This window comes from Neoarius graeffei, chromosome 7 (assembly GCF_027579695.1).
Source record: "Neoarius graeffei isolate fNeoGra1 chromosome 7, fNeoGra1.pri, whole genome shotgun sequence".
Lineage (NCBI taxonomy): Eukaryota > Metazoa > Chordata > Actinopteri > Siluriformes > Ariidae > Neoarius > Neoarius graeffei.
Genome location: NC_083575.1, coordinates 39,303,700 through 39,330,758, shown reverse-complemented (window position 1 = coordinate 39,330,758; position 27,059 = coordinate 39,303,700). Strand labels below are relative to the sequence as shown.

At 41.1% G+C, this 27,059-nt stretch overlaps 1 protein-coding gene across 2 annotated transcripts in view; it reads right to left on the bottom strand.

Moving 5' to 3' along the window:
• Positions 1–490: 490 nt before the first annotated feature.
• The window catches only part of srbd1 (S1 RNA binding domain 1), a 129,542-nt gene continuing 102,973 nt past the window's right edge, over positions 491–27,059 (bottom strand). For both annotated transcript variants that reach the window (XM_060925610.1, XM_060925611.1), the window contains 5 exons: positions 22,494–22,600; positions 20,979–21,146; positions 19,748–19,882; positions 8,684–8,868; positions 491–3,955 (listed from right to left, as the gene is read on the bottom strand). In XM_060925610.1, coding sequence (XP_060781593.1) covers positions 3,663–3,955; positions 8,684–8,868; positions 19,748–19,882; positions 20,979–21,146; positions 22,494–22,600 — 888 coding nt within the window. In that variant the 3' untranslated portion in view covers positions 491–3,662. The remainder of the gene's footprint in view (positions 3,956–8,683; positions 8,869–19,747; positions 19,883–20,978; positions 21,147–22,493; positions 22,601–27,059) is intronic.

Sequence of the window (27,059 nt, the reverse complement as noted above, 5' to 3'; positions counted from 1 at the left end):
TGCCCAATATTTTGCAAACATGGTCAATTTAGATCGAACTTTTGATAGACTCTACGGCCAGTCATTTTGCCCCGTCCCCGCTCCGTCCAGTGCGGTAGTGATGTCCCGTTCCTCGCGCGCCGCAGCAGAGACCCGCGCGACCTTCAGCCAGTGAAGTCGCTGTTCTTTTACCACCGCCGTTATTCTCATCTTTCCGGTGTGTTCTTGATTTTTCTATTGTCCCCTATTTCGTCACATCAAATACCCAAAATGTATCATATTATTCATATTTAAGTGAATAATCAATTCAGTCATCATAACTTGGCATTTTTAACCCAAGCAATCAAAAAGAGGAAATTTATTCAATATTTTCACTCATCTGTGAAGGAGGGGCTTTAATTCTTCATGATGTTATTTTATATGTAAATCAATTTTACAAAAACATCTGAATTGTAATAAAAAAAATGTTCCACAGTGGAGGCCAGATAAAGCAAGATACTATCTTTATTCTTATTAAACATGACAAAAGAAACATTGAGTGTTAGGTAAATGCAAAAAAAAAAAAAAAAGTAAAATTAGAAAATTTATTTTTTGACCATAATGTCCCAAATGAGAGACCAGTTTCTGAGACGGACCCTTATATAAACTCCTTACAGCCTATGCAAGACAAAGTAATTCAGCAACAAGGTCCTTCCATTTCATTAATAGTTTTGATTCAGCCTGGGGACCTAATTTTTGTTCTTTGCTACCTCTCTAGCATAGTGCACGTTCCTGGTCATTGTTATAGAGGTTAGGCTCTTTTAGATGATGCGGTGTGTGTTTATAGGTGTATTTCTTGGAAAGTGCATGAATCCCTCTGACAGGTTTTTCGGACATGCTCCAACCCACCACCTCTGTGGGAAATCTGACAACAGCTCATAAAACTGAGGTTCCAATATTTAAATCATTGCCAATTACAAATAAATTGAATATGTACATACTTAGTCAGTTCAGCGACTAAGAATTATGCAGCATTTTAATCTGAGAGGAAGGTGCTTTGCCAGTATTCCAAAATGTAAATTCTATTGTACAAGTTATTTGATTAAAAATGACTACATATCGTGTTTGTGTAGAACAGGGGAGGTCTGGTGCATTTATAGTATGGACAAGCTGCTCTATTGCCTCTCTCACTTCATTTCACACACTTGCCTTGCGTTTAATCACCCCAAAGTCCCTTTGCACACTTGCCGCGCCGGTTTAAATTACATCTGCGTCATTTTGTTTTTCTTAATTTAGCTAATGAAATACTATGTAATGGGGTAAGATTGGGAAATGACTCAACATACACGCGAGTGCATGTGCTTTCTCTACCACACACATTAATCAGCAGGAGAAAGAACCCTGATGAAATACCATGTACAGAACTGGCTGGAGTGCTGCGACATCCATCTTGTACCACTGAGATCACTGCTCCATCCTGACGCATCTGTCCTCTAGGAGGCCTCAGTAATGCCTGTTCCCAAAGCTGAGCCATATATCAACCTCTCAGGGACATAAATAGGACAAGTAGATGCATGGCTTTGAAGCCATGCTCAAATCCACTAGCTGTACCCCTGGGATAAACCTGCACTCTCCTTTTCTATGGATTTTGGTAACGCATCACAGCAAGGCCCGATTTCATCCACACCTGCTCTTAACCGAGTGTTCAGAGTAGCGGTATCAGCTCAGCCAATGGATTTGATGGCTCGCTGGATGGTGGCGGCAATGAATCTGCCACTTAATTGGCTCTTATCCTCACCGGCTCACGTATTGAAGCTGTAACTCAAAGGAGGTTTGTAATGACACAGGTGACTATGGGGATGGTTCACCAGTGCTGACTGCTCATAACCTGAGAGGATTGAGAAAAACAATGTGCACATGGTGACTAAAACGAACACAAAAAAACCTGTAACAAAAAGACACAAAAGTACTTATAATAGATAGGGCTACACAAAAACATCTCATCTCATTATCTCTAGCCACTTTATCCTGTTCTACAGGGTCGCAGGCAAGCTGGAGCCTATCCCAGCTGACTACGGGCGAAAGGCGGGGTACACCCTGGACAAGTCGCCAGGTCATCACAGGGCTGACACATAGACACAGACAACCATTCACACCTACGGTCAATTTAGAGTCACCAGTTAGCCTAACCTGCATGTCTTTGGACTGTGGGGGAAACCGGAGCACCCGGAGGAAACCCACGCGGACACGGGGAGAACATGCAAACTCCGCACAGAAAGGCCCTCGCTGACAACAGAACCATACTGAAGGATAAAAACCAATGAAAAATCCACAGGTGAGAGCTGAAGCCCTTCCACTGCAGCCTGATCCAATGAAACATCTCCAGAATAAAAAAAAAAAAAAAATGCAAATTTCAGACCCCGATCTGTTATTCCCTCTGGTTACTAGGAAGTGCTCAGGGCATTGTAGGTTCTTTATTTATCCATTTCTTCATTTAAGCCACATATATACAACCAGATTGGATAATAGAGAAGAGGGAATATGGGAATAATTTTGAAGGGGCTGATTAGCACGTGGCTGGCCTGGGATAATTGGGTTTCGGCTTCCCCATGGCTCCCCAAGTCATATTGCAGTCTGGATGCTGCTTAGACAACCCTTTTCTTCTCACTTCCAAAGAGACGGTCAATCAAACATTTCTAAGCCACTGCTATACGGTAGCATCACTACCTTGATGTGCATTGATTGGGGAGGAGGGAGGACACATCTACGGTGCAATTTTCGACAAAATGTTTTAGTTTTTACCAAAAGTCAGATGAACGAATCAGGAAAAGTCTTCAGGAAATACTTCAGGGTCATTTCATTAGAAATCATGTTCGAATTATTTTGGGATTTGCATGTTTGATTGTTCTTGAAGTGACTGGCAGATAACGAGCCAATGATCATCTACGGCAACAAAACTACTCCTTTTATATCCAAATTACTGCCCACTTACCCCTCCCTTGCTATTGATAACCTGCCAATTCCCACCCACCTGCCAGCTCTACCCAACTACCACTAACCAGGGAGGTGAAAGCTAACATGTGCTCCATCTGCAGCTTTCTGAACTGCACAGGGTAGCATAACTCATTCAGAGGAAAATGCTATCCACCCTCTTCCACATACATGAGCTCACAGATACCCCTAATTAGCTCATGAAAGAGTATTTCATCCCTCCCACCCGGGGAACATGGCCAACTTTGCTGCCTTGGCTCCCATTCACGGATGGTTGTGGCATTGTCAGAATTTGAACTCACGATCTCCCAAGAACAGGTGAACGCTTTTCGGCTGTGCCATTTAGAAACACCCCAGTTACTGGTTAGTGCTGTTAATTTCTTTCCACTTAACTTCACCTAGTTTACATAATGCGCATTTTCTTAAATGCTGATATTATAATAAAAACACATGGACAGAAAACTTGATAAGTTTTAAAACTTATAAGTTTTAATTACATATGGTCAAGATTACGTATGGTTTTTAATTACGTATGGTTTCACTTCACTATTATGAGCACAAGCTAAAATAAAAAATAAATGCAAAACAAATTTCGCAACATAACACAATTACTTGGGCAGGACCAAGCCTTTATGTGAATTACAAAGTGTTTCTAGATTTTGTTATTACTTATTATAAGTAGAATATCAAATGTTTACTTTGATCTGGGGATCTTATCTGAGAACCCTAATTAGGTCCAAGGTGATCCGGTTCCTCTCAAGATCCACATTTATAACCCGGACTTCAACTCGCTCTCCTGGTCCTATAGCTAGACTTCTTCGTCTCTGGTCAGCAGGCAGTTTATCTGGAGTGATGTAGCGCTTTGGGATGAGGCCCGATCGGCCTACTCCGATGTCCACGAAAGCTCCAAATAAAGCAGTGTTTTCCACACGCCCTGTTAGAACAGTGCCTGCATGAAGATCACTCATGGACACGATACCTTGCTTAAAGACAGCTTGCTCAAAGTCTGTGTGAAGATGAGAGGACACCAAAGGAAGATGGAGAGAAGAAAGAGACCAAGATGTCATTTAAACATGTTAAAGCAAGTTCAATTTAAGTTTCCAAAAATGTTTTCTAAAACACAGCACTCATCTAAGACCTAAGAGTTAACCGGAGAGTCGCTCTATAATTTAGGATATATTTCACATTAAAAAAAAAACACAAAATTACAAAAACAATGTTCTTTCTCTATAGAACAATCAGAGGTTCATGGTTAATATATTCCTTCAGCGCACCATATCCATAAGTTGCAAAGCTTAAACATGAACTTTTTTTAAGCTAAAGATGTTTTCATTATTCACTTTGTCAACTATGTTACTGACAAACTGGAGGCCATTGCAATCATTTGATTAATTCCTGCACTTCAAGTAAAATACAATTTTAAAGGCTCTAGAGTCCATTTTGTCATATATACACAATGATAATTTTAAGAATTTATTTTGAAAACATGATGTACATGTGATATCTTCAGCACTGTCATTAAGGACAGAAATATTATTTATTATTAGACGTACAGGACACTTTTTCGATGGAATAAAAACACGTATTCTGTTCCCTTCATTTAGTTTGATAGCATGCAATATTGTTAGCATGTCGCTTATCCTACGTGTATTACATCACTCTACCCAATGGAGAACGAGCGTTGAATATGGTTTACGATATTGCATGGTTGTCAAGACAACGTGACGTCATGCGTCGGAGCCGATCCAAATATTCAGTGAGAAAATTTTCTGCCGTGCATGTGCAGAAGCATTTCTGTTTGCCGGCGACGGCTGCAGTAAACTGTCACAGTGAACTGAAAATGCCAGAAGATACGCATTATACGTAAAACTAATGCACTAGCGAGTGACAATTTGTAAACAAACATGGCCACCAGGTTTGTTTCATCGAATGTGTATGCATGCATGATAATATTGGCTGGCTTTTTTTCGTGGTATATCAGATATATTCCATTCAGCTAGCATGATCTTGAACTCGTCTTCGACTCGTTCAATATCATGCTAATTTGAAAGGAATATATCTGATATACCACTCAATGCCAGCCAATATTATTTAATTAGTATAAATACACAGGTGATAAGAAATCATGCGCGCTGACTGGTTGAGAAATTCAGAGTATTTCTCGATAATCACCTTGAGCAACTCAGCAAAATGGCAGCCAATCGCTGCATCACCGTAAGTGAGGAAGAATTACAAATTACAAAAGAAAATGCTGTTCCTAAAAGCCCTAAAGCTACTACAAAGTTTGGTCTAAAACTATTCAAAGGTCAGGTGGAATTGTGATTTATTTGATCTATTTCAAAACAAAAGTATTTTATGTGAATCGGCATCGATAAGTGACAAGTCTACGCCGCGCCTTTATTACATTTGTATGCCGCTTTTGAAGTTTGAAATAAATTATTTAAAAAAAAAAAAATCACCTGTGTATTTATACTAAAACAATTATCCACCTCAGGAGGCTCAGTGAATATCGGTGAATGATAACCTTGACTTCATTTCTTATTCTTCACTGATATTCACTTTGCCTTCAGCAAATAATTGTTAAATATAAAACCACCATACAGACCATTTAGATGTACACCCTGTGTAGATGTACAGTATACTTTAAAGGATATCAGAAGCACCATTTCAGTAATTTTAAACATGAAAAAATTAGGTGCAACAGTTGACAACGAAAGTTGCAGTTTATGCCATTGCCTCTCTCTCTCTCTCTCTGCTTCTCCAAATATGCTGCCCTTCCTGCAGGATCAGCATTCCGACAAGCCCAGTATCTCCGCTGCTATCTATTTATTTTAAAATTCCAGTTGTTTTAATGTGCTGAGGGAGAAAAAGAAAAGTGTGCCCGCATGAATAACGTGTGTTGTTACATATGTAGACAGATAACGATGTGATAATGATGACTGATCATGTAAACTACTGAAAAACTTCATTGATGGGTCACACATAGTTGACAATTTCCCCATTTTGACCCATAATTTCAATGGTAGGCCTTGCCTGGCTGACCACGTTAGATTCTGGAACAGGTTAAAGACAGATTTGAACATATAATTGAAATAAAAATCATTAAAAATGTGTAATTCATAACAATATACATAACACAGTTGACAGTCAATTAATATACCTGTTGGCAATGTACCATTATAGATAAAATATTGAAGAAAAAAAAATTAAGAGGCCACACTGCGTAATATGTTCAACATGTCTGCCGGAGAGGAAAAGGACGTGATGCCGGTCAACTGGTGTCGGGTGAAAACGTTTTTGGAGTTGAAGAGGGGAATTCTGTTGGTAACAGAGTTGACAGAACTTTTGCGGACTTTAATAAATTAAGCTATGTAAATTATTTAAAATGAGAGTCAATTTAAAATCAATTTGACCAATAGTTTTTAACTCATTTTGAAACCAATGGTGATGATACACGGGGCAACTTTTTGGGCAATGTTGCCGAGCAATGTTGCTGGCAACGGGCAACTAGGTGAGACACAGGGCAACTTTTCAGGGCAACAGCAGTTAGCAACGGCAGTTTACAGTTAGCTAAAAAAAAAAAAAAAAAAAAAAAAACACGATGTCTTAATTTTTGCTGTGACCATTTAATCAAGCTGTCTGTTGTTTTTTAGAGCTTTGGTGAGGTAAATTCCTCCATATAGAATATTAAAATAACTTACCGGCGTAAAAACAGATTAGGAGTCTCTCCATCTCTTCACTCCACTGACACTGAGCGGCCGCCATATTTGTTTGAAATTTCTGATCCGAACCTCACCGGAGGTCACATGACTCGATACTCGCGTTCTGATTGGCTTATCTCAAAAAGTTGCCAGAGATTATCAAAACCATTCAGAAAGAAATGGTGATGATACACGGGGCAACTTTTTGGGCAATGTTGCCGAGCAATGTTGCTGGGCAATTGCGTTTTGACTCTTTTCTATTGAGATTGGGCAACATTGTTTCTTTCTGAATGGTTTTGATAATCTCTGGCAACTTTTTGAGATGAGCCAATCAGAACGCGAGTATCGAGTCATGTGACCTCCGGTGAGGTTCGGATCAGAAATTTCAAACAAATATGGCGGCCGCTCAGTGTCAGTGGAGTGAAGAGATGGAGAGACTCCTCATCTGTTTTTACGCCGGTAAGTTGTTATTTTAATATTCTATATGGAGGAATTTACCTCACCAAAGCTCTAAAAAACAACAGACAGCTTGATTAAATGGTCACAGCAAAAATTAAGACATCGATTTTTTTTAGCTAACTGTAAACTGCCGTTGCTAACTGTTGTTGCCCATTGTTAGTTGCCCTGAAAAGTTGCCCTGTGTCTCACCTAGTTGCCCGTTGCCAGCAACATTGCTCGGCAACATTGCCCAAAAAGTTGCCTCATGTATCATCACCACAAGACTCCCTGAACTGAAAAACAGATGTAGCAAAAACTATTATTACAAATTTCGAGCTAAATGAAGCACAGGATGCACGTTTGTTCGATATTATAATACGTTTTCCATTATTAGGTAAACATAATATTTTTGAAGAAAATAGTTAAAATAAATATAATTATCAGTGGTCATGGAACGTACCCCAAACTATACAATGGCTCTGGAGCTGCCTAAAGCATGGGAAATTGCTACTCCTCAGACCATCAAACTCCTGTGAGCCCAGTCTCAGAATTAATTTTGTCTCTTCTAGGGAAACTTTCTTTGGGAGGTGCTTTTAGATAAACATAGCTTCTCCACAGGCTCTGCAGTCCAAAAAACATTCATCCCTGATTATTCTAATCCGGGACATCTTACCAAACGCAAGGTTCACATGGCAGCTATTTGTACAGCTGGCTACGAAGTGAGCCTCAACACGACTCCACGTAGTGGAAGTGAACCTGCAAATTCCTGACGTTAAAGGTAGTATATCCCAATGCAACACACTGCTTTGATCGCTTTGGGTAATGATTTTCCCCTGCAGCAAGCCTAATCAAAATACTTAATATTAGCATTAATTATGTCCTGGCTGAAAAGACGTTAACGTGGATTCTTGTTCACTATACCTGGAGAACAGTGTCCCCTCACAGGACTGAGGGTAATGTTAAAACCAGGATGGGCATTAGCTGGATTTAATTCTCACAGTAAGTAGCTGGGCTTTCACCACTGGAAGAGCATAACTCTGCTTTTGTCTTTAAGCCGCCCTCTTTCTTTCTCATTAATGATATATCTGTTGGCAGCAGTGCTTTAATAACTTGGGTCTTCCCCCAAATTACATGGCAAGACTTCAAAAGCTTGGAGTACCGCCCAGATCTCGCACAGACCAGAGAGAGACTCTGGGGAGAGGAGTAGACAATCATGGAGAGAGAGAGAAACAGACAGAGACACAGAACTCTCTTTAATCTGTCTGAATTATGGTCATATGGGGAGAGTCCTTTGGTCTGTCTGAGCGTCTGTGAATGTGTGTATTTCATGAAGGCAAAGCACGTGCTGAGTAGTGCAACTTCCAATGTTATGAAATGATGCTACAGTAAACTATTACACAATATTACAGCACTGTAATAATTAAGGCAGAGTCCAAAATAAACATTATTGCATGCCCAGTATGATTCTGATTATCTCCGTGACTAGCAGCAACCAGAGATACTACAAAATAAATAACACGAAACCTCTGTAGAGAAAACAGTACAAGCACAGCGATGATCTAAAGCAGGGTGGTGAGACGGCGGATTCTTTTTACCTTGACGGATGTCAAAGCCAGGTGGTTGAGTGAGGCCATCCACAATGAGCTGCAAAGTTTCAGGGCAGGTGTTGAGGGACTGGGCCAAGCACTCCAGACCACTGTTCGTAACTGTGCTCTTAACTTGCTGCTGGAGCTCAGTGCTTCCCAGTTGATCCAAATTACCACCAATCTGAGACAAAAACCTGGAGAACCCCCCCCCCAAAAAAAAGAAATCAGACTTCAGAAAACGAGGCAGTTCACTGATAAATTCCAGAACAATTGCACTGTTTCGAAGAAAGCCATGTTAACATTAAAGACTATTTAATGTATGTAAGTAAAAGTTCACAAAGTCCAGAGGGATGCTGTCTTAACGAATGGCTTTTTAATAGAGCTCCCCAGAGGCCAGAGGACATGGTGGATAAATGTTGTCTCTACCTCTTCAACCTCATATTCCAACTCAGCCTGGGAAGAGATATCTGACGTGCAAGAAAGGAGGCGAGGAAAAGGGAGTAAAAGGTGAGACTAATTATACTCTAAATCTTGATCTCCAGGGTCCCAAAGATGAACAGTCTGTCTCCTTCTATAAATCAAGTCGCTTTGCAAGTATATCAAGAAGGGCCACTGGTGGGGCCTCAGTGAGACAACAGAAGCACTCCCTTGAACCAAAGCCCGACCTAACACAGAGCAGATCCAGACGCAAGAACTTACAGCCTAGGCTGTTAGACTAGCAGCCATAACGTGGAAAAGAGCACTGGCAAAATATCTTCAGCTATATACTATAAAACACAGGAGAAGTTAGCGCTCAAGAATGAGCCCAGGAGATGTTAAAAGAACCACATAGTATCAACACTTTAAAAAGCATGATCAAGTCCCAGCTATTTTAAAACCAATCATTAGAACATATCTGAATAAAAAAAGACTAGTTTGTATTTTCTAAAACTGACATGATTTCAAACAGCTGACTGTAAACTGATTGTACCACTAAGACCTCGTATTATGTTTGAGGAGGATCACAATTGTATTCATAATTCATCACAGTCTCTTATATATATAAAAGAAAGAACAGCGTATCCGAGCATCTGAACGGGCGTGGGAGGTCAGCGTGTCCAGGGATGGCTGTGGAATGCTGGGTTGGGGACATACTGGCGAGCCAGCTTGCTGATGGATAGCCGTCGCCGTGGCAGCCTGACGCCAGCTAGCCACCGCAGCTGTCATCAGTAAGAGTGACAGGGCAGGTGGACCCAGACTCCACCCACTTCCCGTAGCGCACAACACATTTCTGTCATGACGCTTTTAAATATGTGCTCTACAAGAATTCTAAAACATGACAGAATACTGCTCCTCTCATCACACAGGGTTTAGTTCTTTGTGAGGACACACACACAAGTAGATGAACGACATTAAAATGACTGGCAGGATGTTAAAACCTAAACAGGAATGGGTGATACAGAAAATACCAAACGCTACTTGAGGACATTCACACAATACGTTAAACTTAAATCAAAGCCATGATGAACAAAAGTCGCACAAAAAGCATGAAAGTGTCACTGGAACTAGAGTTGGAATGGTGCGCCGTGGTCAGAGGAGACAAAAATCATCAAGTACATTTGGCAAAAAAAAAACCAAACACAAAAGGCTTTTTTGTGGCTAGTAGTCAGTCTAGGGGTTCTTGTGAAGTTTGATGGCATCGTGATATTTTATCTTCAAACCCGTCGCCTCTGCCAGAAGATTATAATAGAGGTCTTCGAAAACAAATCGAAATAAACACAAATGGTTGTGGTAAAGCGATATTACAAAAATCAGTATGTAGTGGGCATCCCAGTCTCCAGATTTTGGCGCGACTGAAAACCTGTGGTCTGCTTTGACGATCGATTTACAAGCATAAACCTAAGAATACTGTATAATGGTTCAGTCTATACAGCATGGAGGAGTGTCTGAGATCTGTTAACGTCTCAAACCTTAAACACTTTATGAGGCTCAGGGAAGGCTTCACAACATTTACTGGGAGGGTACAAATAAAAACTTTATAAAAAAAAAAGCACGAAGGAAACTTAAAGTGCCATTCCACCATTGGATGTATTCTTTGGCATAAAATACAATATATTTTGACAACATATATAAATGGTATCACTAGATAGAGAAATCTTTTAGCTTCAAAATGATATATCAAACATAATTTTTTGACAACGACAAGTATATTAATTTTGCGACCAAAGTCACCTACCCTTTTAATTTCCGCGCGTGATGTCATCGGCAGGTTCCCCTTCTTGTGTACCACGTGACGTGTGATGTGGCACATATTATCAGCAATGGCGGATAGAACGCGATAAAAATAATACCAATAAATCTAGCTAATACCAATAAATCTAGCTAACTGAAAGATTAACTCAATTTTTCGCAATTTTTTTGGCCCCCATATACAAGGAGAAATGACCGTCTCACTTTGGGGGTTTCCTGGTCTAAAAATAGACCGACACGTGGTACACAAGAAGGGGAACCTGCCGATGACATCACGTTTCACTACCGCGCGGAAATTAAAAGGGTAGGTGACTTTGGTCGCAAAATTAATATACTTGTCGTTGTCAAAAAATTATGTTTGATGTATCATTTTGAAGCTAAAAGATTTCTCTGTCTAGTCATGTTGTCATAAAATATATTGTATTTTATGCCAAAGAATACATCCAATGGTGGAATGGCACTTTAACATTTTAAAAATATTGTATTAATCCCAATTTGTTTGTAATTATATGGATACCTTTTTAAATACATTATATTTTAGCAGGGCTTTGAACCGGTTCAAGGAACGAAAACGAAAACCGAGAACTTTTTCTATTTCACATGGAACAGAAACGAAACCAGAAACTTTATTATTTTTTATGTTCCGGAACAGAAACGCTTATTAAAAATAATGGTAACCGGTTAATACCGGTTTTTATTTCGTTCCTCAAAGTTTCCGTAGCCTACAAATAAAAAAGCCATTCTTCTCCTGCGCAAGTTTCTATGACCCGCTGGGGTTCACTTCCTGTGTGACGTTCGCTGACTGAATGGAGAGAGCGGGAAGGTGGACTGCTATCATGTCTCCATTACTGAGTGTCTGAGCAAAGAAGAGCCTGAACGTTGCAACCTCCCTATTGGCTGTTTGTAAAAAAGTATCAATTGTTGCCCTTCCCACGGGAATCATCGCGGGCTCGAGAGACGAGACCTGACGAGTTAGTTCGTTGGTAGCAGAACAAAATGTCTGGACACAAATCGGGTTTTCAGAAAAGGAAAGAAAATAAACGGAGGGTCGAAAATACAAAAAAGGAGGCAGAAAATGCAAAACGAGTTTTAAGGTAGGACAAATGGTTACTTTTTAAGGCAGCCCGCCGTGGCTGCAGGCTTTCAGTTGTCATTGAATGGTTACTTTTCTGAGGCAGCCCGCCGTGGCTGCCTGCAGGCTTATTTATTATAGCCCATTCAGTTAAAATAGTTGATATAAAATGTTTATAGTTATAGTTATGTGATGGTTGTCCTGATTTAGACTGGTGTATTTTTTTTGGGGGGGGGGTTGCGCGATGTTGCACCCGGGTCCAGATTAGGGCAGAACCGGCCCTGGCTACATTTCAGGTGTAGTTTGTTTTATGAATGTATGTACTTGCATAGATGTGTACTTGGTCTTCCAATATGGCGCCTAACAAAATCTCGCGGCGCGGTGACGTCATGCGGTAGCCCTCTATAGGGCCTGACTAGCCTTTGGTAACACACTAAACGAATTCTCTTTCATTTTTGGCACTTTTTCTGTTTGTGTAGATGGGAAGACATACTGAGAATCCAAATCGCCAACATTTGAAATAATAATTGTTTTGAATTATTTCTTGTCTTATTTAATGAAGGTTGTAATAGAATTAGCCTACATTTGGCTTAAGCTGGATGAGACAGAGACATAACTTTATAGCCATTTGTTAAACCGCTGACAGGGAACGTAATTAACCGTTCCGGGAACGAAATTTTTTTGTTCTAACCGGTTCGGGAACGTCTATTTAATGGTGGAACCCAAAACCGGAAACGTTAAAATTCCGTTTCTGTTCGGAACGAACCAATAGGAAAAAAATTCTGGTTCAAAGCCCTGTATTTTAGATTACTATATTTATGACTATCGGCCACGACGTGCACATTCAGGCAATTTTTCAATCAGTCGTCTGGAAATAACGCATTGCATAAACTCACACAGATACCACTCAGAGTTTCAATTAATATTCACTTCAAGTATCGAAAATGTGGAAAAACGTAATGTTGGTGACTTTGCCCATGGCACGGTTGTTGGTGCCAGACAGGCAAATATTTCAGGAACTGCCTGATCTCCTGGGATTTTCTTGCACGAGTCCATACAGTTTACACTGAATAGTGAAGGACGACAATTCTGTAGTTGAAAGCGCCTTGTTAAAGAGAGGTCAGAGGAGAATAGCCAGGCTGGTTTGATCTGACGGTAATCTTAACAACTAGTCTTTACAACTGTGGTGAACATCTCAGAACACACATCGACCACTGAGGCAGACGGTGCCACAACAGCAGAAGTCCACATCAGGATCCACTCCTGTGAGCCAAGAACAGAGGAGTATAATGGTTACAGGCTCACCAAATCTAGACAAGTCAAGATCAGAAAAAGAGCAGGAAATGTTTTTTCCAGCATCCAAAAGTTACAGGAACTACTTGAAGGTAATCCAGAAAGGTTGCTGCAATCCTCTCAGGAGTCAGGAAGGAGTCAGTTAAAAATTGGATACCTGGAATAGTCACACTGCTGCAGCACAGTTTGTACTCCAAGTTTTAGGTTACTTCCAACGGCAGCCCCATGAGTCAGTGTGTGTGTGTGTGTGTGTACACGCACATGCAAGAATTATTAATTATGCCTAAGAGGAGATGAAAGTTATGCTTAGTTTTAGTGGTTGGTGATTGGATGATTTTGCAGATCACAATTGCATATTTAGCCAAAGGGGATAATACAAGTACTGGAGAATAACAACGCGCTCTCTCTCTCTCTCTCTCTCTCTCTCTCTCTCACACACACACACACACACACTCATATGTGTACACACACCATATCATATTTATATATTACGTGTGTGTGTGTGTGTGTGTGAGTGAGAATCACACATGCATCTCCAAAAATTTGAATATCATGAAAAGTTTTTTTCTAATTTAATTCAAAAAAGGTAAGCTTTCATATATTCTACATGCATTACATGTAAAGTGAAATATTTCAAGCCTTTTTTTTTTTTTAATTTGATGATTATGGCTTATAGCGCATGAAAATCAGAAATCCAGTATCTCAAATTACTGTAGAATATTTCCCTTTCAAGTTTGAGTAAATTACTATTAAAACAGCATAAAATACCGTGTATCTCTTGGTCTAGTTCAGTACACGCAACCACAATCATGGGGAAGACTGCAGACTTGACAGTTGTCCAGAAGATGATCATTGACACCCTTCACAAGGAGGATAAGCCACAGAAGGTCATTGCTGAAAAGGCTGGCTGGAAAAGGTGCACAAGCAACAGGGATGACCGCAGCCTTGAGAGGATTGTCGAGTAAAGTTAATTCAAGAACTTGGGAGAGCTTCACAAGGAGTGGACTGAGGTTGGTGTCAGTGTATCAAGAGCCACCACGCACAGACATCTTCAGGAAAGGGGCTACAACTGTCGCATTCCTAATATCAAGCCACTTCTGAACCAGACACAACATCAGAAGTGTCTTACCAGGGCTAAGGAGAGAAAGAACTGGACTTTTGCTCAGTGGTCCAAAGTCCTTTTTTCAGATGAAAGTAAATTCATTTGGAAATCAAGGTCCTAGACTCTGGAGGAAGAGTGAAGAGGTACAGAAGTCCAGTGTGAAGTTTCCGCAGTCTGTGATGATTTGGGGTGCCATGTCATCTGCTGGTGTTGGTCCACTGTGTTTTATCACGTCCAAAGGCAACACAGCCGTCTACCAGGAGATTTTAGAGCACTTCATGCTTCCATCTGCTGACAAGCTTTATGGAGATGCCGATTTTCTTTTGGAGCAGGACTTGGCACCTGCCCACAGTGCCAAAACTACTACCAGATGGTTTGCTGACCATGATATTACTGTGTTTGATTGGCCGGCCAACTTGCCTGACCTGAACCCCATAGAGAATCTATGGGGTATTGTCAAGAGGAAGATTAGAAACACCCGACCCAAAAATACAGTCGAGCTGGAGGCCGCCGCCATCAAAGCAACCTGGGCTTCAATAACACCTCAGCAGTGCCACAGACTGATCGCCTCCATGCCACACCGCATTGATGCAGTAATTCATGGTAAAGGAGCCCCAACCAAGTATTGAGTGTATAAATGAACACACTTTGCGGAAGTTGGACATTTCTGTACTGTAAATCCTTTTGAGATTGATCTTAGGAAATATTCTAATAATTTGGGATACTGGATTTCTGATTTTCATGAGATATAAATCATCAAAATTAAAACAAACCAAAAAAAAGGCTTGGAAAAAGGCTTGAAATATTTCGCTTTAGGTGTAATATGAAAGTTTACCTTATTGAATTAAATTACAAAAAAAAAAAAATTGTGATATTCTAATTTTTTGAGATGCACTAGTGTATGTATGTATAATTGTTTTTCTCTACACATTTTTACAATTTCATGAGATATCAAAAATGATGTTCATATGAGAATGTTTACTTTGCAATCATTAGCAGTTCAGAAGTGGCCCTGGGTTTAGTAACCCCCCCCCCAAAAAAAATCCATGTCTTTCCATGCGAGTTTTGGGCTCTGAGTTATGAAGTGCTGGGAATATCGAAACACCCACATGTGCACACAGTTGACGAATTCCAATGTGTCTCCCAGCTTAAGCAGCCTGTATGTGGTTATGTCTGTACTTCAGTATCACTGCACTGGGTCACATGGGAGGTGCTGCGTACAGTATATCTGCAGCTGGATCTGCCACTGAACTCAGATCAGAACATGGTCTTTTAACCCAACTCAGTTGAGAGCTGATAGCAGGATAAAATCTGGCCCAAGAGGATCAGCAGAGAGCGAGGGATCATGTTATACTCCTGGGCTCCATTTACCATCTCGGTAAATCAACCGCTTGCCCGCTTTCAGCTACATACATCCTCCCCAACACAGTCACCCCACCTCTGTGTTGTTCATCAGAGCCGCTGTGTCTCTGTAGTCGTCTCCCCAGAGCTCAGGGGCCGAGCGGCCCAGCCGTGCTGGCAGAGAGGAGAGCTGCAGTGCTGCGCTCTGCCTGATTTATGAAGAGATGTTTTGCGGGTGTGGGAGGTGGCGTCCCATCAGGCCATGGGCTCGGGTTTCCCCTGGTGTGTTTGTGTTTAGAGGAGCGAGCGGAGCACGACGGTGCTTCTCCATGGGCCTAATGAAAAGCAGCTCCGCTCCAAATACACAGGCCATGCGGTGGGCCTTGAAAGCGAGTCTCTCCAGACTCCGCCATCAGCAGCTTGCATTCGCTCCCATTTACTCTTCTAAGATGGTATCCTGTGAGCAAATACCTGACAGCACATTGTGTATGAACTGTACGAACCGAGGCTAAATGAAACGTTAAAAGGTCAATAAAATAAAATAGTGGTTTTGTATGCATCTCTTTGCGTTGTAGACACAAATAAGTTGGTATGTATTAAACAAAAAAGTGGTGTCTTGGAGATATTCTTATTTAAATTTTACCGCTTAGCATTTCTGGGAAGACAGTAAAACTTTTAGATTATGCCCTCGTCTAATTTACGTCCCATCAAATGTTTTCTGGAATGCATATGCTCTCCACACAAACAAATTGCGAGTATCGTTCTACAGTAGCTGCTAATTAGCATCAGACATGGGTTGTTGTTTTCTCCATCCAAATTATCCCCGGAGTCTCAAAAAATAGGTGTGTGTTTAGGCTCATTCCCCCTTTGAAGTCTTGATCTCCGCTCTAATGTACTTCACAACAAAATCTTTGCAGGCTGCTGTGACCATGATGGTCTGTTCACTGAGGCTACATCCACACGACAACGGCAACGAGATTTTATTAAAAAAAAAAAATCGCGTCCACATGGGCAACGGATCAGTAAAATATCAGGTACATATGGCAACGCAACGCTTGCTGAAAATGATGCAATATACATGCCACACCTCTACGTGCGCTGTAAGACGGTCCCATTGGAGACACCAGAACAATAGAAGAAGTAGACGCTTGCGCATAAACCCCTTCTTCTACCTGGCGTGAAGCACTCACAGGAACAAGCACACAACAACAAGATGGCGGCTGCGACTACGCGAGGAAATCGTGCCTTCTGTGTGTACAAATTAGTTTTATTAGTGTGCATAGTTTTATATAACTTAATTTTCTTATTGTGTGTGAACATTTTGAAAAGCAGTCTTATCCAATAAAAAAAGAAATTCAAGAAATGGTTCAGTTACTTGTTTATTTAAAAGAAAAGCTGTATACAAAAGGGAATGCAATGCAGTGGTTCATACAAAACAGCGAGAGTGCTGCTTGTTCTAGTCATGTGGTTGTGACGTCATCGTAAACAAATCCGTTCTACTCATCCAGACGACTTCGCAACGGCGCCGTTGCCAGATTTTTCCACTCTGGAACCCGTTCTCAAAAAATATCGTTTTGGGGCACCCAAAACGCCATTGCCGTGTGGATGCCAGGCCGAAACGATAAACAATTTTATCAGATTCACCTGAATCTGTTGCCGTGTGGACAGGGCCTGAGACATGCAGCAGTTAGCATGCTGCTAATTTGAGAGAGAACGAGAGAGACAGACAGAAAGAGCGAGAAATACAGACAGGCATTCAGAGAGAGAGAGAGAGAGAGAGAGAGAGAGCGCACGAGAATGTTGTGGAAATCAGTCAAGCCCTACGAAACGCTCCCGCCCTGACTTCCTGTTTCAAAAGGAAATACGTCAACAAGCAGAATCAAATCATGGCTCTTGAGTCATTCCATAGGCACTTTAGACAGCCAAGCTGTAAGCACTCACAGCTGTGAGTAACATGTTCAATGCCAATTTACACACTCAGTATTTATACAGTTGTTTTGTGGACAACTGTATAACCCTTGTTTTTGGAACAAAAATAGATTTTTTTCCAGATAATTTTTCTTACATTATCTCACAACCAAGACTACTAAAACTGTTCCAGCTTGAGTATTATTGGCTAGGCTAGTCTACAAAATCATTTACCATCCCCAAAAGACGCTAAAGCAAAAAGTCAGCTCATATACTACCGTACATACTATCTGATGTGGTGCTTTGCAATTTTAATACGTCATTTACGTAGTCCCTTTCATGTTGGCTACATCTCTCAGTGGGATGTTTCGCTAGGTATGTAGTCAACTTTGGCTCTTTTTTTTGTTTTTTACGTGTCTAGGTTTTTTTTTTTAACACACACCTTCCTTTGGAAATCCATCAAGGGGTCAGTGTGACGTGGGGGTGGTTCCCAGTGGTAATGGTAAGAGTATCAGGTTCATCACATTAGAGCAACATGATCCACCATTACTGCTTGCTGGCCCATGCTATTCAGAGCAGCCATCATGCAACAATCACTCCCACAGTGCGAGGAGAGCGGGCGCACAACACCTGCCCAGGCACAGTGTCTGACTTCAAGCCTTTTTTTTTTGGCTCGTCCTCACCAATCTTTTATGAAGTCACATCCAGCAAACATTCTCAGTGCTGAGTTATATCTAGAAACGGAGGCATGAAGAAGAGAAGACTGATGAGTCCAGTGCAGAAATGGGCTGTAGATTGTTGGGAACACGTCAAGCTTGTCATTGTCGTCATTATAAAGCCATTGTTCAGATGACCTGTTCGCATCGTTAGTCATCCCGTTCCAGCTCAGACGGATGCATGTATCGGCCATTCGGCACACTTTATTAACAATAACCCAAATTCCTCCCATGCCCCTTGAAAACTCTGCTACATTAGCTGGGCAGTGCATTACTAACTCAACATTGCTGGTGGCCATGTTTAATCAGACCCTGTTTTTCCAAGAAAAATAGGCCTGGGCTCACAGTGACAATTGGAGTCCAGGAGAACATCCATTAGTAGAGCATTTGGTAACGATAGAGTCTGTCAATAATACAGCAGTCAGCTAGGGAGGTTTTTCTGCCTGGTTTGGTAGGAAATGAAGCTGAACGGAGAGAAAGGAAAACAAACAGAAGGAGAGTGAGGCAGGAGGATATGACAGGGTGATTATTCCCCCTCTCCATGCCCCTAAGTGGCTTTATTAGACCTCTAACCCCCACAGATGCCTCTGATGACAGATTTGGCCAAGCACTGGTGGACAAGCACTGCATGCACAGAAACTATACAGAGTTTCATACAGCAATAGCATGAAAAATAGCTCCTTGGTCAGTTTATGGATTAATCAAAATGGCATAAATGTGAAAAGTTTCCAGGCATGAAAATGGATGTGCTGCCAGAATACACCGTGTAGTCTAATTTATCCCGTGTCATGAATATTTGCTACCAGTATGCTGCTTCCAAGCTGTACTCACCTAGGATGTCTCCACACACACATTAGTAAAACAGTAAGCTAAGAAAGCAAGATCTTCTGTACTGGAAATAGGATCAAACCATTACACTAGCTACAACTAGGAATGCCAAATTAGATAAATTTCCCCTCTCTCTCTCTCTCTCTCTCTCTCTCACACACACACACACACACACACACACACACAGGAACATTCATTTTGACTTGCAGCTGTCATACATCCGCCTCTAGGAGCTTCCGCACTGGCACGTCTCCTGGCATCAACCATCATGAGTGTCAAACTGGATCAGTCTAAACAGACTGGACTAGCACAGCTGCAGGCATAGCTCCCATTCACAACCAGCGAGCCAGCAGCACATGCTTTTCATATGAGTAGCAATAGCACTAACAACCCTCACACACACACACAACACATACAAGTATGAGAAACACACTGGGCCAGATGCTACCACTCCATTTAGGCGTTTAGACTCCCCAACACACACACACACGCGCAGCTCGAGCTATCAATGCATTCTTACCAAGAGGAGTGTCAGTGCAAGCATACCAACATGTCAGATTCTCCACTGGGAGTTGGACTCTCACCTCATAGCAAGGCTGTACGACTCAGGATGGATGCACGTTTGGTCCAGAGGATTGGGTTTGCTGCAAATACCTTTGCTCTTCTTAGCTGTTGACTTCTCAGCAGTTGCAGAGTTGGATTTTTCACCTGAGCCAAAGCTGCATGAGGGAGAACAGAACACACCTAGATTACTCGTGGTGAATTTGCAACACGGCTGTGAAAACAGTTCAATCCACGAGATCTTATTAGCTCGGGAAAATTCACTCATCATTTAGAACAAGGCGCTAATCTGATTGTTGATTACATCATTAATTTACAAGATATAATTACACCCAGATAAGACTCATGCTGCATTCACTGCGCCTTGAAAGTGGCAATGCGCAAGTTGTAATCACGTCATTTACCACCTCGGGATGTTTTTTTATGTGAAGTGGAAAAAAACAAAAATAAAAAACATGGATGCTTCCACAAAAGTATGTCGTTAGTTTGCTCTGCCAGAGCATGTAAAGCTCATAAAAAGCATCTTTAGCCTCATTTTTAGAGTTACAGACCTGAGTGGCTATTGTTTTTTTTTTCTACTATAGTCAATTTCAAACATTTATGCAATATTTTGGACTGTAATTGCAGTACAGCCGACAAATGAGAGTAGCTGAGGAATAAGCTAGCCTGGGAAAGTGGTCAAATGTTATAAGTTTAACCATGTCCTACTAACTGTGTATTAACTGATCTAAAGCCAATATGGCTTTAAACTAATTTAAAAGCAGCGAAGGGGTCATTTACACTTCAGTGTGTGTGGCCATGTTGATTTGACATCACTCTGTAAACAGAGAAGAAACTGGTAGTTGAGACGATGATCAAACTTGACCGGTTGAATTTTTAATTTGAGAGGGCAGTGTTTTTTTTTTTAACCGGTTGTTGGTGAGGAATTACTAATTACAACTTTGCCTCAAGTGCAGCATAAGTTCTGGGGCCTATTCCAGAAGAACTGGGGTACCAAGATATATCAATCCATTGTTGGGTATCTCACACACACTTTACACGCAGTGGTAATTTACAGTTGCCAATTCCAGACAGGATAACATGACACAAACCATAACAGAAGCTCAAGATTGAAGCCCAGATCACTCTGCTACACAGCAGTACTTTTGGAATTTCACCTTTGATATTAGAACAGCATCATAATAAATATCTGGTAAAATCAGGATGGGTAGAAAAACCTTGTCAGAGAACATGTACAAGCATTCGCACTGGTACCTGCGAGCGGTCTCTGGGTTGATGCGGATGAAGCCGGCAGACTGCTGGAAACTCTTTGGGCCGAGGCCTTTGACCAGCTTCAGTTGCTCTCGGTTGAAAAAGGGCCCGTTCTTTTCCCTCCACTCCACTATGCTTCGTGCCCGGCTTGCGTTAAGACCTGCTATATGTCTACAAAACACACACACTTCCTTTGCTTCTTCTGTGGCTTACAATATTCAATGAACCTTTGAAAATTCAAAAATATTCACAAGGCACCGACTTTCCATTTAATATATTTCTCATCTAATTACAACTTTGAAATCCTGCTTGTTTTTGAAATTAGTCACTGCCACAGATGTCAATACCTCCCTTATACTATATATCCTGAGTGAAAACTGCACTTTGAAAGTCCACCCAAGGGTATGGAAATTGTATTTCATACTAATCAAATCCTTACATATTCACGTGTGAAATATTAGTACAAATATTGAGAACATTTTCCAGAGCAGTTACCAAAAGGTTTCCTCAGATCTTTTCCTAAGATCTTAATAATCTTTGTGACCCTTTTTTTTCCCCCCCCTAACAGGCAGGCTTCTAAAGTTTTTGGTGACAGTGTGGGGAATTTAAAGTGGCAGCTCCTTCCAAAAGCAGCTATGTAAACATAGTATGTCATCACTTATAAATAAGGCCTGTATTACATTCAAGCCGTGAATGTGCAGAGTGTAAGAGAGAGTCTGGAGCTAAGAGCTCATTTAAAGTCAGGTAAACAAATGACCTGATTTCTGCCTGCCTCACACTTGACCACTACTGGCCCTAGATGACACGATACCAGTTTTCAGATCCAATATCATACGTTTGACCAGTTTCAGTAAAAGGCACCGTGCGTATAGCCCACATTTGCTGGTGTACTGTCAGTGTGTGTACGGTGTGTACAGAAAACATTAAGAGGCAAGACAGAGAAGCATACAGAAAAACGGGAGCTTGACTGGCATTCCGGTTTGGATTTGTATTAATATAAGCTCCAGTTCAAAGAAAAGTAAACATTTTGCTATTAGCGCTGAACTTATTCCCAAGAGTAACTGAGTAAAAAGGAACAATAAACAGTAGAGTCTGTGTGTTCACTTATTTCACCATTACAGCATTATGAACTTTATAATATTCACAAGTCTGTGTGGCTTAAGATCACATGTACAGAACAAAATGTACCATTTTCATGCATGCACAATTTGAACGTCTGTATGAGTGGATACTAAATATATTAAAAAAATAATCATTTTCATCACTGTGGGAATCTGGATAGTTTAAAAATACTTTCAGTGGAAACAGATTGTATGTGCAAAGCAGAAAGAAATTATATGACTAAAAAGTGAATATGTGTGTGTGTGTGTGTGTGTGTGTGTGTGTGTAGGTGTGCATGACTGCAGTCTGGCTTGGCCTGAGTGGGGTGTCAGACTAAACAGAGCAGTATGCAGTAGTGGGGAGGCGAGTGTGAAGTTGCCATGTTGTGACTGCTGCTGGAAACTATTTGGTTTGTACCTCATCAATGTCTCAGAGCAGATGTTGATGTCCACTCCCACGAAGCTCACACACTCCTGCACCACACCGTCCAGTGCCGTCCTCAGCAAGGTCTGCGACACGTCGTGCTAGAAAGAGTGACCTGGCTTTAAACGTGTGCATGTGTGTGTCCTTGAACACAGGAAAAAAAAGAGCCTCCTCCGTCAGTCAGGGACTTGAAGACAGGACAGGACTGTTGATCCATTAAATTATTGTAAAAAAGAGTCTCAAGAATTCACCTTTCCTCAACATTTTTGATTTGCGGAACACCTTCACGATTAATTAGATGCATGGTTATCTATGCACAGAAACTTTTTAGTTTAGTTTAAAAATTGTCAAATACTACAACAGCATTTTCCACTTAAATCCCCAAGGGTCTATATCGCAATATTTAGCTCTATAACCATACCGAGATCCTTCTAGAAGGGGCAGGGTTATCTGAAAGCTATTACATCTCGTCAAAATCACATTCCAAAAAATAAGCCTTTCCACAAGGCCACTGTTGTTTAGTCGTGGTCAGATACGAACCTGAAGACCTTGTGGTTTTAGTACTGGTTTGAGAGGAGAGACAAGAAAAGCAGCAGAGTGTGGATCACTTCGCTTGAAGAGAGATGAAGAGACGTTCAGAGCCTGTTTTCATTGGAAAGAGCCTATGACACTTCAAAGTCCACTCACAGGGGTTTTCCATTAAGCGCAGGGAATTGATAAAGTTAATCCAACCGAACTATTCACACTTCGGCGGCCTTTTTTTAAAACGGAGATGGGATTCAAAGGGAAGCAAACCACATACCAGAAAGCAAAACTGACAAAAATTAGTACCAAGTGCTGAATTCTGACCAGACATTGTATTGTGAAGGGACCCATGACCATGTGGAAGATGTTACCAGTGATAGAAGTCTTGGTATAATAGCAAAAGGGTTATTCTCAATAACGGGGGGTCTTGAATGTTTGGCAGCCAGTAAATGTGTAAAATAAATTTCACAGACCCCTTCAAAACTATTCAAATATTAGGCTCATTATTTAAAATGCTTATAATAATTATTTGGCCATTTATTCCTCAAATTATTGCCAACAGAACACATTAGGTCCAAAGTGACATTATTAATCTCATCTCATTATCTGTAGCCGCTTTATCCTGTTCTACAGGGTCGCAGGCAAGCTGGAGCCTATCCCAGCTGACTATGGGCGAAAGGCGGGGTACACCCTGGACAAGTCGCCAGGTCATCACAGGGCTGACACATAGACACAGACAACCATTCACACTCACATTCACACCTACGCTCAATTTAGAGTCACCAGTTAACCTAACCTGCATGTCTTCGGACTGTGGGGGAAACCGGAGCACCTGGAGGAAACCCACGCGGACACGGGGAGAACATGCAAACTCCACACATGCCCTTTTTCCACCAAAGCAGTTCCAGGGTTGGTTCGGGGCCAGTGCTTAGTTTGGAACCGGGTTTTCTGTTTCCACTGACAAAGAACTGGCTCTGGGGCCAGAAAAACCGGTTCCAGGCTAGCACCAACTCTCTGCTGGGCCAGAGGAAAGAACCGCTTACGTCAGCGGGGGGGGCGGAGTTGTTAAGACCAACAACAATAACAAGACCACGAAAGATCGCCATTTTTAAGCGACGAGAAGCAGCAGTTGTACAAACGCGAAGTCATCCATTATTATTATTGTTGCTGTTGTTGCTTCTTCTTCCGTGTTGTTTTTGCTTCGATATTCGTGCCAAGGTTTATGCAAACGTAGCGACGTAACTGACGTATACAGCGACGTAACTGACGTATACAGCGACGTAACTGACGTATACAGCGACGTAACTGACGTATACAGCAACGTAATGACGTGGCTTCCCTTAACACCGCGAGCTATGGAAAAGCAAATTGGTTCTCAGCTGGCTCGCAAGTTGAACGAGTTGTGAACCAGCACCAGCCCTGGAACTGATTTGGTGGAAAAGGGGTAACAGAAAGGCCCTCGCCGGCCACGGGGCTCGAACCCGGACCTTCTTGCTGTGAGGCGACAGCGCTAACCACTACACCACCGTGCCGCCCGACATTATTAATACTTTTAATTAAAAAATAATTTAAGGGACCAGTCACTAATAGCTATAACAATAAATATAACTTTGATAGTAGTAGTCGGTGGTATTTTCCAACACCATAAAGGAATAATCATGCTTTCACATACATATTCAGAGTCTAATTACCCTAGGTGTGTTCTCCTCTTTGGTGTGCTGTGTTTCGACAGGTGAGAACACAGCAATCAACCAATTCAAGACAAGATCAAAACAACTGGTCCAAGACTATCTGACAATCTTGGCTCTCCATGCTCAGGCCATTTTTATCATTTCTACACGCATTTGCCAAGTGTTTATTTTTTTTTTCCGAGATAAAAATCATATGCTCCAGAACTTGGTCTACATATCATCCATGTAACGCACAAAAATCTTTTGATGATGTGCATTTCAACAACCCCCCGATGCACAGCTTGATTAAATATATTCAAATGACCCCTGTGCTGCACATTAGAGTCATCGCATGAAAGACTATTACAACTAGAGAGAACACAGAAGAGTGATGAATCCAAGACCTGGCTCCTGTAATCAGTTTTCATTTGGGTGAAATCCAACAAAAGTGAATTTTATTACAGTGCAAAAAACACAAACCGAAAGAAAGATGATGTGTGAAAGAACTAATGCTAAACTCCATTTTGTGCACTCTGATATGTGTAACCGTGTGCAAGCATGTATTTTCGGGCTTGCACAAATACAAATGAATGTTTCTAGTAAGCTTAAAGCTCAATTAGGCTTTATACAACCCCAAATCAGAAGAAGTTAGGACAGTACGATGAAATTGAAATTAAAACTGTAAACGATGATTTGTAAATAATCTTTGACCTGTACTGCACTCAAAACAACACCACACATTATTTGATGTTTTACCTTATACAGTTAATTGCTTTTTCCAAAATAAACACTTGGGTCAATTTTTATTCTTCTAACACATTTTAAAAAAATATTGGGACGGTATTTACCACTTTATGATGTTTCCGTTCCTTCTCACTACACTTAAAAGATCTTTAAGGACTTAAGACACCAAGTGATGAAGCGTTTTGGGTGTGAGGTTTTTCCCCATTCTTCCTGCAAACACAGCTTAAGTTGTGCAACAGTACAGAGTCATTATCATTTTTCATTTCAAAAAATTCACCACACATTCTCTATTGGGGACAGGCACCCTCTTCTTCCTCAGCCATGCCTTTGTAATGTGTGCAGAATATAGTCTTGCATTGTCTTGTTGAATTATCCCTGGAAAAGATGTCGTCTTGAAGGCAGCGTATGTTGCTCCAAAATCTCAATTGTACTTTTCTGCATTAATGCTGCCATCACAGAAGTGCAAGTTACCTTTGCCAAGGCCACCGACACAACTCCATACCATGACAGACCCTGGCTTTTGGACTTGTTGCTGGTAACAGTCCGGATGGTCCTTTTCGTCTTTGGTCTGGAGCACACAGCATCTATTTCTTCCAAAAAAGTTCTGGAATACTGATCTGTCTGACCACAATACATGTTTCCACTGTGTGATGGTCCCAGATGACTCAGAATCCAGAGAAGTCGATGGAGCTTCTGGACACAGTTAACACAAGACTTCCTTTTGGCATAGTAAAGTTTTAACTGGCATTTGTGGATGTAACTCTGTACTGTAGAGTTTGACAAAGGTTTCCAAAGTAATCCCGAGCCCATGTGGTTATATCAGCTATAGATGAATGACTGTTCTTGATGCAGTGCCGTCTGAGGGATCGGAGATCACAGGTGCTCAACTTAGGCTTGCGCCCTTGCCCTTTACACACCGCAATTCCTCCAGATTCCTTGAATTGTTTAATGATTTTATGCACTGTAGAGGGTGAAATATCCAAATCCCTCCCTATCTTTCTTTGAGGAACATTGGTTTTAAACATTTCAATATATTTTCTTTTTTTATTTACTTTTCCCCATACCATCCCAACTTTTTCTGATTTGGGGTTGCAAATAATTACAGTGAGAGTAAAAAGTATTTGATCCCTTGCTGATTTTGTTGGTTTGCCCACTAATAAAGACATGATCATTCTATACTTTTAATGGTAAATGTATTCTAACATGGAGAGACAGAATATCAAAAAGAAAATCCAGAAAATAACTTTAAAGAATATATTTTAATTGATTTGTATTTCATTGAGGGAAATAAGTATTTGATCCTCTAGTATGCATTAGGAGTTCTGGCTTTCACAGACCAGTTAGACACTCCCAATCAACTTGTTACCTGAATTGAAGACACCTGTTCTAACTAATCACCTGTATGAAAGACACCTGTTCACAGAATCAGACAGATTCCAAACTCTCCAACATGGGTAAGACCAAAGAACTCTCTCAGGACCTCAGAGACAGGATTGTTGACCTGCACAAATCTGGAATGGGCTACAAAAACATTAGCAAGATGCTGGGTATTAAAGTAACAACCATTGGTGCAATTGTGAGAAAATTTAAGAAATATAACATGACCATCAATAGACCTCGG